A 14,161-nucleotide genomic window follows, 5' to 3' on the forward strand; every position below is an offset into this window, starting at 1 on the left:
GTCTTCACATGTGAGTGGCATCTCGGGTCGGTGGGGTCAGTAGGTCGGGTCGGTCATGGCTTCGGCTGCAGTTCGTCTTGTTGGGTAGTCGGGGCGGGGTAGCAACGGCGAGGTCGGTTCAGGCCTGGCAGGCTGGGGCACAGCCGGACGACGCGGACCAGGAACCTGCAGCCGATGGAAGGATGCAGACACGGAGCTGTGAAGAACGATGACCAGGATAATGAGAGTTGGGTGGTACACCCGAGCACCAGCCAGCTGAAGTACGAGGCACAATGAACAATGGACGAGAGATGATCTAATGGCCGCTGGCCTAGTGCGAGCACTCCGTCCCGCACCATTGCCAGCTTCATCTTCTTCGTCACAATATGAGTTCTCAAAATGTACTGTGTACAAAAATTAGGCAATTCCGAAATCTCTCTTGTGCCACTACGGATGGTACACACGTGCGTGCAAACTGCGACCGCATCCTTGAGCACTAAGCGGGACTTAACCGGGCTGCGGAGGCAGAGGGGCAGGGGTCGAAAAGGAAGGAAGGGAAGGGCCAAAACAATGCCTCCTTGCAGGGTTGTGGCGAAAAAAAATGGAGGGGGGGGGGACAGAATAGATTTACGACAGGAGGGGAGATAAGAGAAAAGAAACCCGAGAGGGAACAGCCAAAAAAAAAGAAAGACGGCAGTGGGCTGCACCCAAAGCATGCCACGGAAGGCCACATCTCCCGGGGAGACAGGGACTGAACGTACAGGCCGAACGAACGGCCGCCGGAGAAAAACTGGAAGCTGTGTCGCCGCGAGCACTGGAAGGCGTGACATGTACGCAGCCGCCGTCACTTAGGGAGGGATTACATCACCCGTGTGAATACCCCTGTACCGACATCTCAATCACCACTCGTGCAGCACGCATCGCGAGTAGTGAGCGACGGTGTGCTGCCGTAAATAATGCCCGTCAGCTGTAAACATGTCTACGTGAATGCCTTTCTCATTGCTTCTGCATTGTGATTTTGTTTTTGTATGATACCAATTTCGGATGATGCGAATATTTTTCACGACCCCACGAGATTCATGCCATCTCATCGAGGTTCTGTATATTGAACAGCGCGGTGCACCTTTGCAAGTGGCACTTCTCCTAGCTGCATGGCATTGAGCATGTGCTGTAGCACTGTGAGGTGAATGTGGGCTGCATTTGAGGGTGGCCTTCAGTCTCTCACGTATTTTCCATGCGACACCACTGTCATGCCAAAAAAACAGCATTTGGTGGTGCAGAGGTTGCCATGCGGTGAAGCCAACCTTACCGACTGGAGCCTAGAAGCTGCCTTCGCCTGGTGGGCTTTGCAGCTGAAGACGTTGTGGACACCAATAGTGCCCTAGTTTTAATTAGACGTTCTAATTATACTGTACTGGCAACAGGGTTAGACGTGTTACAATAGGCAATGGCTAGTTCCAAAGCACTGTCTGCTGTAGCTTCAGTGCAAAGTAGGCGTGCGGCATGTAAGCGCGTCACTAAAGTGGGCGCAGTGTATTCTAGCTTCTAGCTTACAGATAGGCTTATCTAGTGGCATTTTTTTAATTGAATTATTAATATATTGGAACTGTTTAGCAATCCTCTTTGCGTTGGTTATATTCGGGTTCGAGTGTGTAGCCTGTGTAGCCAAAGAAGATAAGCAAATGGGCTACGAGACAATTGGCTTGTCACTTTGTTCTTCACTTTTAACCGACCGTGGTTGCTGCGACATATTGACCATTGATAGGCTGGATGTTACACCTGTCGATGCTTTCGCACGCGTGGTGCCCATAGCTACCGAGGCCTGACACACTCAGACTTTGTCGTATGTGCTGCCTGACACTTTCGCATTCTTTTTATCCCTTCTCTGCTGTCCGAACAGAAGTCGAACTCCACTGCCACCCTGTCCAACCGGAATTCAACCTCTGAGCCTCTCCGGAACGGGCAGCTCTGTAAGTGTATCATCTTACTTCCCTGAATGGGTGCTTGCTTCTGCGAGCCGCACGCCATCTGCTCTAAACTTGCTGCGACAGAAGGGAAACTCTGTGACAGAACAGTTGCAGTGAGGCGTTGCACGAGTTAGTGGCGTAGTTGCATTTCCCAGTGTTGCGCTTTTCTTTTATCAGTGTAATGGTTGGAAGCATTGTGCAACTTCCTTTTTAATTTTTATTATTTTTTGGCGTGTGTCCTCACTTTTTGCTGAGGTTGTTGCTTCAAGGCAGAATGAAGCTGTTACCCCGGCGAGTTTTGGATTCTCCCAGTAGCGCTGGTGGTTCATTTTTCCTCCAAGGCATGCGTATGCTGATTGAATGGAGGAGGAGCATTATTTAATTGAGCACTTTTTATTCCGTGAAGCTGTACTGCACTTCCCTATGCAGTGTTTCCTGTGGTAGACTGTTCACAGGGCGCGCTTAGTGTGATGCGCTTTGCAGTTGAACTGTTGGTTGATGTGACATTGTGATGCTTTCTTCGTTTGTAGTCCTGCCAGGAACAATAAACATCATATTTTATTTCTGAGTGCATATGTTCTTTATCCTAGATATAGGAGTGCTTTGCCAAGGGTATGCAGTCATGAGTGGTGTCTGTTGTTTTGAGGGGGGTCCTAGTGGAGAGAGAGCCCCTGGTACCGGTCTTTTTTTGCACATGCGTGAGAGAGCGTGGAGAAATGTGAGGTGTGGCATTGTCGAAGGCCTGAGGAGGTGGCGGGGGTTGCGTGTGCTGCTTGCGGGCGAGTGGTTCTTGACGCCGAGGTCGTTGGCTCGTTGCAGCCGTGGCCGCGGAGAGGAGCACCCCGCAGCGGCCGAGGCAGCAGCCCCCGCCCAGGTCTCCCTCGTCGCCCGCAGCCGTAGCCGTAGCCACTGCCGCAGCGACAAGCCAGCCCTCTCCTCTCCGGACGGCCGCAGCCACAGGGACACCACTTCCCGCCAACCGGCCGAAGATTGCCTTTGGCATCGGTGGACCGTCTACTACAGCAACTGCAGCAAGCTCTTCGTCTCCCTCGACCTCAATCTCATCGTCGCACACTGTGTCACCATTGAAACCTTCTGCATCAGCAGCGACTGTAACAAAACTGATGGACAAGCCAGCGGAGAAGCCTGTAGAAAAGCCGCTCACACCACTCGTGCTTGGTGACATGAGCCTGGTTCCTTATGCCGGGGACTCTTCGGATGCCTCGGACAGTGATAGGACTGATGGCACGATTGACCGCCGGAAAGGCGGTGGGGTAGCGCAAACTCATCACGTGCCGGACGTCCCAAAACCAAAGTGCTCGTCGACGTGGCTCGTGTCCGACGTCAATCTTCTCTCGCCCGCAGTGTCCGTTGAGTCCAGCACAACAAGCGTCAACTCCACGACGGACTGGAACGTGACGGACAAGGAGCGAGCCAGCGAGGCACGCAAGCCTGTGGCCGAAGAGTTTCCAGGCTGGACTGTGGTCGAGCCGGCAGCAACGGTGGCATCGACCGAACCTGTTACGACCGATGGGGCGACACCAGGGAGCTCGAAGGATGCTGCTGCTGTTTCTTCAAAAAGCGTCAAAAGTTCAGCAGGAGGCGAGGAAAGTGCCCTCAAGGCACCCAAGCCCGTCATCGGGGACGATGACGCTGCCACCACCTCCACGGACGAAAAAGAACAGCAGCTGCTGCGGCCCTTTCTTGGTGACGGACGCTCTGGCGTCATCGACGTCGATACCACGGAGACTGGGCCTCCTGGTGACGGTACGCGACGCAGTGACGCGCTGCCTGCAACGGGTGAGCCTGCCTGCACGGCCGGCAGCGACGCCATCAGCATCGAGCCCCCGGTGCGGCCTGTTGTGCCTCCGCCGAACTCGGCGCAGACGCCGGCTCCCACCAGCAACGGATGTGTGATGGCCGACACGGACGACAGCAGTGATTCGCATGAGTGGGTCGAACGGACCAAGGAAACGCTGGCTGCCGAGCGGCGACACTCGGCAAACAGCAAAGGTAAAGGGAAAAAGCACCGGCCTGTCTTCGCTGGGAGCTTCTGTAGGCAGGGAGTGCTTTGCAATTAGTGTGGCTTGTAGGTGAATACAATCTCTGCAGTGGGTGAGCTGTTTGTGTGGCCATAGGCAGGGGTTCTCAATCTTTTCAGCCTCGGGGGAAACCCGAATAGCCTCATTAACGGAGGAATCCAGCGTGTTAGGGGTTCTGTCCATTCCTGCCTAAACAGTAGCCAGGTTATATTACTAATCAGTGAGTATATGGTGAAGCAGTCTGTTAGAAGTAGTTGCGGTGTGATTGTAGTCACAAACTATAGTGGGCATAGGAAATAAAACAGAGGTAGGAGGCATGCATCGATTGAGGGGCCTGGGGAACCCTAAAAGCACTTCAAGGGACCCAAAGGTTCCATGGCTACCAGTTTGAGAACCCCTGGTGTCAGGTTTGTGGGGCAAACAGTTAAACCTGGATGTAGCGAACCTCCACGCAGTGAATTTCTCGATATTAAAAAAGTATTTTAAATTCCCAAAGCCGTCTCTGCTGGAAGCGTGTGTATTTGTGACCTCCATGTACTAACGAAGGCGTCACGACGGTTGGCCTTGATATAACAAACTTGCCACGCCGACTGTCTTGAAATTCAGCCGACTCACGTGAAAGTTTCATGACAACGAAACACGGAACTGGCGTGAGAAGAATGTTTGATTGGAATGGGAGAACGCAGGTGACAGAACACTCAGTGCTCCAGTGCGATTGGCGCCGCCTCTCCATGGTAAATGCAGCAACCTCTGCAGCCTTTGCTTGTGTAGCGTCGTTGCCAAGTGGCACTATGACAGTTCATATCCAAACGGGACGGAGCAAGGAAGGCATCGGACGAGCAGCAAGTGCTCATTGCTGCCACTCAGCTACTCGCATGATTCAGGCGCCTTGCGGGCGGTGGGAGCGGAAATCGTGAAGCATGCCGGCAGTGCGAGGCAAAGAGTCCGTTTCCGGAAGCAGTGGTGAATGGGCAGGTCATAAGTCGATTTCTTTTTTTAGGCGAGCACGCGGAAAGAGGCGGATGCTTCCAACTGCCCCTTCTCTCCTACTCTTCCCACCCCACACGCAGCAGCATCGCGAGATCCGCGGCGGAGATAGTGAGGGATGTTTCTGCGTTACTGTTATCGAAACAAATCTCAAAATGCCTCTCCATGTTGATCACTTCGAGAAACTGGAGCTTATTGTTGGCGTTTGATGGGCCATTTCGTTGACATCGCTTTTGCATTTTGGCTTCCGCTCTGCACAGTCCGTTCAAGTTTTTACTTGAAAACTGGCTGTAACGAGAACTTCCATGTGACGAAAAGTTTCGGACTTTTCTCGACGTGTTACATCCAGGTTTAACTGTACTAGTTGCAAAGCCAGATTTCAAATTTTGTTCGTTAGGTTCCATGAAACCGTGGACAATGCTGCTTTTTAGGCTTTTTGTTATTGTACTTAGGTAATTTTTAAAAATTCAGGAGCACGTGAAGTGGTAGTGGTGGGGAGCTGAATGTGCACTTTCTAAATTAGTTTGTTGTAGGCTGTTTTATTTGAAAGGCGGTTGTGATGTAATGTTGATGAGGCTCAAAACAGAATGCTGGTTTTGAGAAGGAGTCTCAAACCAGGAGCAGAATTATAATTCGTCTCCAGTATTCTGCTCTGTCAGAGGGAGGCATAGAGTGACAGTTTCCAGTTTTTTTTTTTTTTGTGCAGTACAAATTTTTCATGTTTTGCAATAAGTACATATTGTCAAATGGTGAAACAAGTATAAAATGGGATATACAGGGCGGCTGAAGGAACTCGACGAAGTGCAGGCAGAGTCGTTATTTGAGGGAAACCGCTGATTTTGATAAGGAAGGGTGCAACTTTCCCTCTCGGAGGGAGCATCGCTCTAAATTCAATGTTCCCTTATGCTTTCTTATAGGGAGCATTGTGGATGCCAGTGAGTGTTTCTAAACACTACTCAAGCTGTCATCCTAGTGTGTCATGTTTACGCTCGGCTGAGCCCATTGCATTGTGCGGCAGTCTCTGCGTGCCGATTCTCCCGCATTCCAGGCCTTTGCGAATGCCGTCCCCATTTTCGTGGTTGCATACACAGTTAGTTCACTGGTATGCTGCGAGAGTAGCATCAGCATCTTACTACACCTGTTGCCCCCTCTGTATTTGCGTGGCATGGGCTTCTTGGACTGCCAACATCTTTGCTGCTGTGAGTGTGCCGATCTTTTAATGCCTAACCTTGCGTGACCTGTGTGATGTGCAGTCTCTTGTGTCGACAGGAAGGCGCTGCAGAATTCACCCACGTTGGGCGCCACCCTCTTCGCTGCGCGAGATACTGAGATGACAAGTCTTAACTCCCGTTGGGAGATGTCGTAGACATAAGCACCAAACCTAGAGGACAGTGGATAAACGGAGTGAACAGGATGCAATGCTGGCCAGAGACGTTACACATTGATTGGCCGAAGTGCCTTTGTTGGCGGGGAAATGGAGAAAGGATGGAGAATGAAATTGGGGAAAGGGGGAGATGCCTTCTTGGGATGCATCAGTGCACTTTTGAGGCCTAACCGTACCGCCCTTCTCCTTGTCTGAGCTGTTGCAGTACATGTGTTAGGCGGCAAAGCAGTGACATGCTGCCGTTTCCTCACCTGTTGTGCAGCCACCGTTCATCAGTGGGACGCGAGGCCAAGTGTCAACGGCTCCAAGGATGGGCCGACATCCCACTGGAATGGGAACAACAACAACAACAACAACAAGAAGCAGACCGACATCATGAGCTACTTCCACAGCAACGGCTCGCGGCAGTACGGCTATGCCGTGAATGGCTGGGGGCGTGAGACATCTGCGAGTGGAGGAGGCGGCGGCGGTGGCTACCACAATGGCTACGGCAGTGGCCGTGGAGGCAGCGGGGACGGCTTCTACAGGGACAAGCGGAAGTACTATGACGACTACGACAACTATGACGACGAGTATGACAAGGGCAAGGTGTGTAGCGGTCGTTCTGAACAGGGGCAGCTCCCCCCTCCCCCACCCCTGGTTTTTTTCCCCGTGTAAAATTGACCCAGTCAAGTTCCAGACTAAAGTTGTCTGTAGTTGATGTCTGCATGTTCGTTACTGCCCACTCTGCACAAACACGCTTCCTAGGTCCTGAGGGTCAGTAAGCGAGAACTTTGGATTATTGTTCGAGGGGTTTATGAGAAAGCGGAGGTCAAGTAGCGTTGCCCAGCTGAGATGCATGTTTAGGTTTCAGTCTTGGAGAACAGGAAAATGAAAAAATGGTAGCAGTTGGCAAAGGGGGTGAGAAATTTCACTTTAAATTGGGAAAGTTGGGCAGTACTCACAACACTCAGGAATTTCAGGAATTCGCTCATTCTTCCGATCTGCAATGGAGTGCCTCCAGGAATGTTGCGCGCTCAGATTGTAATCTGCACAAGGACTTTCTTTTTTGGTTCAGTCACGCATGGCAAGTGTTCCCACCTCCTTTTCTGCACTGATGGGATCTGGGGAAGAGCGACACATTTAATGCCAGAGCGGATAAGGGTCTCTTTCAGCAGAGAAATCATCTTGTCGAGAAAAGTGGGATTGGTCAGGTGGGTTGCGACGTCACAACCACATGACCTCGCGCGGGTAAATTCAAACACCCCTCAATGCCCACACAGAACAACCGTGATGACATCAGTACACAAATCCTCTTTGGTCTGTGGGGTCGTGACATCATTCCAGCACCATTACATAGTTCCTCTGAAAAAAGAAAAGAAAAGATGGGGTCGAGCTGGTACACTTACCGGTGCCACTTGGGTCGTGAGCCACCCGGGTGCGCTACCCCTCTACCTCACAGGAATGCTCATTCAACTTGGCTCAAGGGAGGCCTTGCGTGTGTTGCGGTAAATTAAAAAAAATTAAAAATTTATGAGATCACTGCAGGAATACGTAAACATTAACGCCTCCTCGCCCCTCTTTACTCAACTTCAAATTTGGCGCCACGCTTTAGCTCTGCCCACTTCCAGTATTTTCAAACTTGGTGCCACTTTTGCTATGGCCCCGCCCACTTTTTGGGCATTTCTGGCTCTAATTAACTAATTACCCCACATGCACCTCCTGATTTCCCCTGCGAGATTTTTTGATGCTCTAACGCAATTATTCTTTTTATTATAACTTCATTCGTTCGAACGTTATCGTGATGACAAGCTCGTGAGGACATGAAACCACAAACATAGCCATACAATGCTTACGCATTAATAAAATAAATGATATGTATAGAAAGAAGAAACAAAATTAAATGACGAACAGTGTCTGTATTTGCGAAGTGGCGTGCAAAGAGGACCCCAGGCTGCTGAAGGGAGCTATTAACGCTATTGCGTCATACCCTTAAAGGGGGATACTGGTCGTAGACCTATTTTCCTTATTTTTAGTCCAATCTTAATGAAACTGTATCACCTTGCTCAATTTTTTATACTGATTTCAGATCTTAAATTACTTTTTTCATTAATTAGTTCATGAGAAAATTTTTGTCATTAATTAGCACCTCAATGTAAAAAAGACGGCTCAATAAAAAATAACTTTCAATACATCGCTATGTAGTCTTATCAGCAAGTAGTGCAATAATCAAAGCCGCTTTTTCATTTGACCCTCATCAGTAATTTTACAACGCTTGGAATAGCAACATTCAGAGTGTGAATATCGTGCATCAGTAAACTTTATCAAACTACAAATTTTCGACGCATGATTTAACAATTGTGCTTTGATTATTGCACACACTGTGCCTTCCAGCTTCCCTTATCAAACAATATGATGATATCGACAAACTAAGACAGCTAGGTGTCCAGAATTTTCATGCCGTTAAATTCTCTGCTCCTGGACAAATTCAGCTCTCTCGATGATCTGAATTTAATATTGTGGTCAAAAACTGATGCCCTAAATGAAAAAAAAAAAGGGTAGAGTTGGAGAATAATAGCTGTAGGTTCCAGAATTTTCATTTTTAGAAAAAAAGGTTTTTGAGTCATTTTTTTTTTGGTCCCAAAGACCAGGCGGAGCTTAAGTGTCCCCAGAGTTTGTGCATACGCCAGGCCAATTCTTTAACAGTATCGCGCGACCATTGACCAGCCATGTTATCAGTGCCTTACCACGACGCGTAGTGGCGAAACAAGTGCTTATTCTCACTTGTTTCGCCACTCTGCACAGTGGTAAATGAGGCACTTATATAACCCGGCTGGTCGATGGTCATGTGATACTGTTAAAGAATTGGCCGGGCGTACATGCCCGTCACGCCATTGTGCGAAGTGCAAGCAGTCTAGGCACCTGGTCATTTTATTAAGTATGCTCACTTGTGACCTGGCTTCTGCTCATGTTGCCGGAATATTTCTTTTTCTTTGAATTCTGCTTTTTGCAGCAAAAGCGGAAGAGTAATGGCTTTGGCCCTCACCCTGGTTCGCACTACCGCAACGGCCCCAACCCGTTCCAGGAGGCACAGAACTTCAGGAACCAGCAGCGAGGTGGTGGCGGCGGCGGCCACCGGTTCCACCAGCAGGTTGGTGTGCCACGCTTCTGTTTCATCACTGTCCCCTTTCCTAGGTTGATGGGATTGGCTCACATTTGAGTAACAGTACAGTAGTATTGCAGCTGAATCTGATAGGAATGGAATAATTTGCAAATAAGCAAATAAGATCATACCCACTGATTACGATACCGGTTGGAACAATATAAGCGATAAAACGATGCACAAAGCATCTTCAGCTTTACCATGCGTGCTGTGGTAAAATAAACTGCTTATGACAGTACTATCATACCACATTATCGGTTATAACTGTTAAATCTAGCTACTGAGAGTCAACCTTAGAAGAAACAAAAATGTGGAAATGCTACGACTGCACCAGCCAAATCATGTTCACAACGCAAAAGCACACGCATGTGGAGCAGCAAAAGCGAAAAGAGCACGTCACCACACATCTGAGGCACCGGGCGTGCCTAGGATGCTTGCATGTCGCGGCAACAGAGAGGAGGAGGGGTCATCCAAATAACCATACTCAAACCTGAATTCTGCGCTGCATGCTTGTTTGCTGGTTTATGGTTCATAGGGGTTTAACGTTCCAATGTGACTCAGGCTATGAGGGGCGCTGTAGTGAAGGGCTCTGGAAATTTTGACTGCCTGGGGTTCTTTAACGTGCACTGACATTGCACCGTACACGGGCCTCTAGAATTTCGCCTCCATCGAAATTCGACCGCTGCGGCCGGGATCGAACCCATGTCTTCCAGATCAGCAGCCGAGCACCATAACTACTAAGCCACCGCGCCTCTGCGTGCAACGGCGGGTGTAATAACAAATGTACAGCCCTGTCTCCAAAAACAGTCAGACTGCGTAGTTTCGGTTTTACCGAGCTTCGTGCCACCCCTTACGTGCCAGCTAACCGAGCCCGGCTGCGTGCCATTTCTGGCGTTGATTGGCACAACGTTAAGTCTTTCCTATCCCGTTAATTTTTAGTTCGCCGCTTCGACGTCTCTGAGTGGTTCTCTTCGGTTCGAGTGCTCCGATACTGCGCGCTTGTCACGTTCTGTCCACTGTTAGTGCAGTGAAGCCGCCTCACACGTGACGCTGCTGCCTGAGAAGGGTGTGAAGCAGTAGCGGTGGAGCGCCAGTACTACTGCACCGCACCGTAAAGGTTGCTGGGGAGTCCTTTACCACTTTGGTGCAGTTCTGCTTTGGCACTCCCGACCGTATGCACGCAGTAAAGCATTTATGTGAATGTGAAGAATTGTCATCGTCGCGCTGTTCTCATCTCAGTAGCCAGCGGCCATTGTTCACTCTGTCAGTAAATAAATTTACCTTAGGGCATGCGGTACTTGACACTTTTTTCGTGGTCATTCGATAATTCAAACTTTCGGATAATTTTAACATTTTTTCCGGTCCCTTGAACTTCGAATTACTGAATTTTTACAGGCACGAGAACAATTGAGCCACTGCAGGACTTTCCTGCCAGTAAAGCTGTAAAGTTTGTCATGTTTTTTTTTTGGCATAACTTGATTATAACAATTATCGATTATGACTGATATTTCAATGGCATTTCAATATTGTTCTAATTAGGTTTGATTGTATTGAAAGCTTATTTTGTTATATCAGCTGTTTCACAGACTGTTTCAGAAAGTAGTGTGCTCTAAAAGGTGAAAATATTTTCACGAACACACTGTGAGCTGTGGTAGATGCCAGGAATTGTGAAAACCATACTAATTATGTGAATAACTAACTAGATAACTAATTAACAGTTCATTGGAACAGCCTGCTTGTGAGGGCCAGTGGCGAGTTTATATCCGTAGGCATGACAATGGCATATCGGCTTTCAAAATGAAGAACGAGTTTTTCTCCAAAGCCATGCAGCGCAATCAAATGAGGTTTTATGTGTGCACCAAGCCTAAACAGAGTGTCTGCCATGACTGACAGCTTGTTACTGAAAACATTCTTCCTATTTTGTCCATCTTGTCTTAAGAAATATTTAAAAATACCCGCTGAATTGCCCAGTATAAATAGACAGCAAGGTATCTGCTTTGCAGTTTGCAGGAGTGCAGAGACACTTAATTTTTTTTAACTACAGTAGAATCTCGATACGAAAAGGGCTGATATGAATTCGTAAATTTCCCGGCTGGTGTGCATTGCCTACAGTGTGCTGAGTTTCGCATGTTGTGGACACACTGGCATGCCACTATGGACGATTTGAACGCATGAACCTTGACCGCAGCCTTGAGCAACCGCTGTCTGCACATCGCCGATGTCGTGATCAGCAGTAGTGCTGTACGCAGTGTGAGAAGCGTGCTGTGGCTGTGAGCCATACCATAAAAACCCACGTATAATGCGAGGTTTTTTTTCCAGATTATAGCATGTCATATTTCCACCTCTAATTATATCCGGATCCAAACAATTTTTGGCCAAAAGCCGCAATTCCAGTTTCGTTATTATCAAGCACCGTTACCGCCATGCTTCGAGCGAGAGGAGGCACTGTCTAGGAGTGGCATAGATTGGTAAGTTTCGATTTAAACGCCAGTTCACCACGCTGACCTGACCTCGCTACGCCCAGGACGATCGCATCTCCCATGGTATCGGGACCGCGAAAGCAGTCCTTGGCTCCTTTTGAAAGGAAAGTAATCATAGCTGCCGAAAGCTGCTCAAAGGTAGACGGGGCCTGCAGTTACTGTTGCCAGACACGGGCCTTTCCAGCCACGCTGTGCAGTTGGATGGCAGACGCTTGGGCTAGCATTCCCGAGGAGCTCACCGGTTGTAATTTCACGAAACGCACCAAGGCACTTCCGAAGCGTGCGTGCCAGTGTGCCCGCGAGTATGCTGGAACCGGTCTGGCACAAATCACAAATAATCGGAGGATGTTCAGCTTTTGTGACTTCCGGAACATCTTTGAGTTGGCTACCTTAATCGCATTATATGCGGATGCAAATATTTGTTCTGTTTTGCTGTCCGCAAATTACACCTCGTATTATGTGTGGGTTTTTAGGGTAAATAAATCCTGTCAGCCGTTAAGGATCTATGTGGATGCATTTGCCATGCTTCTGCATGCGAGTTTGTTTTGGATGATGCGAATTTTTCTGCAACCCCTTGAGATTCGTATCACCGAGATTCTGCTGTACCTTCGAAAAATGTTCTGAAGCTTCAAGCTTGACTAGACAGCATGTGCATTCGTTGCTTGGTACACTGTTGGGCCTTGTTAAAATGAAGTACAATTTTAGGCGAAGATGTGTTGGTTTTTGCCAGATACTAACTTAAAAGTAGGCACTTAAATTTGCATAAGCAAAATGCATGTGCACTCAAAGCTGGGTGCTCGAATGGTGAGAGGGCAAAGCTACAGGAAAGTGCTGACCTTGAACCTGAAGTGGAGGCTTGTGAACATCAAATTTTCGGTTGCGAAGAGCGTGTGGATAATAAAAAATATTTTAAATTATTATTTAATTAAATTATTACAGTAGCCTACGGTAATTCGGACTCCAAATTCGGACTTGTAGGATATTTCGGACCTCGATGAGGCACAGTCAGTCACCCCATCGCGGTCGGGTTCCAACGCGGGAACTCCGGATCAGTAGCCGAGCGCCCTAACCACTGAGCCACCTCAGCGGGTCTCATACGTTTGCCATTCGCCGTTTCGTCACTTGGATTTCTCTAACCGTGTTGACCGAGTCGCGCTCAGTCTTCACGAAGTTGCATCCTTTCGCCGTTTTGTGATCACGTCCGGCGGTTCCGCCGCCTTGAAAGAAAAGTGGCTTATCTTTGCGTGTGTTTAACGAGCGATGTGGTGCACACTCGGGTTGTGGACAACATGGCCCCGCCGTGTCCGTCAAAGAAGCGTGGGAAGTATTCCAACTAAATGCGGTGACCTTGCTGTCTAGTGTGTACAGTGAAAGCACAACCTTGGTGCAAATCGTCGCCAGCAAGAGAAATTTGCCGCATGGTAAAATCAGTGACATTTTTAAGCCGATTTCATCTCAATAAAGTGATTTTTTTGTACTTCGCGGATTTTTCGGACTGTTCGATTATTCTGGCCATTTTTCAAGTCCCTTTGAGTCCGAAAAGTCGGTCGGCAACTGTATTATAAAGCGGGAATGCCTGATCCAGATTTTCCTGCAAACCCGGTGACGTGATGGCCTATCGAAGCCACGAGATGGCGCCGCAAAGAGACGTCGGTGGTTGATATGCGAAGCGCCCCAGCCCTCAAAACTGCCAGCACAAAAACTGGCCCCTCTTGCGGCCCGCCAAACAGCGCGGCTGCAGAGGAGAAGACGTGCTTCACTGCAACACAGCAGGGGTTGCCAGTTTGAGTCATGTGTTTGACTAGACATTTAGCATAGACCATAGCTTTACCGCCTTCAGTGCGCTTGCGCAGGTTTCTGTTAGGGCACCGGATGGCGCCAGGTGCATGCCAGCTGCGGACATACCTGCTGCATCGGGACCATTCGCGTGTTTGTAGTGGTGGTGTGCGGTACGCGCTATACTAAAATTCTCTAATAGAGAGTTGTAGCATAGCGTGATCCACTTCTGCCGGGCGCCACTGTGTACGTGCTGATTGGTCCCGAAGCAGCAGGCGGGCATGCAGCTGACGGATTACGCTATGCTGCAACTCTATAATGTCACGTGCTCTCGGCGCTTCATCACTTCAGAGTCTGGCGGAGGCGCTGGCGCCTTGAAGCGCCCCTAGCTGCTGCGGCGCATG

At 49.1% G+C, this 14,161-nt stretch overlaps 1 protein-coding gene across 4 annotated transcripts in view; it reads left to right on the forward strand.

Annotated features, from left to right (window-relative positions):
* The window catches only part of scny (ubiquitin specific peptidase 36), a 33,110-nt gene that overhangs the window by 16,477 nt on the left and 2,472 nt on the right, over positions 1-14,161 (forward strand). For 2 of the 4 annotated variants that reach the window (XM_077634607.1, XM_077634606.1), the window contains exons 13-16: positions 1,880-1,949; positions 2,766-3,959; positions 6,622-6,947; positions 9,352-9,489. In XM_077634607.1, the coding sequence (XP_077490733.1) occupies positions 1,880-1,949; positions 2,766-3,959; positions 6,622-6,947; positions 9,352-9,489 (1,728 nt within the window). The remainder of the gene's footprint in view (positions 1-1,879; positions 1,950-2,765; positions 3,960-6,621; positions 6,948-9,351; positions 9,490-14,161) is intronic. The other 2 variants (XM_077634608.1, XM_077634609.1) reach the window with 1 other exon arrangement.

Source organism: Amblyomma americanum, chromosome 8, assembly GCF_052857255.1.
Source record: "Amblyomma americanum isolate KBUSLIRL-KWMA chromosome 8, ASM5285725v1, whole genome shotgun sequence".
NCBI lineage: Eukaryota > Metazoa > Arthropoda > Arachnida > Ixodida > Ixodidae > Amblyomma > Amblyomma americanum.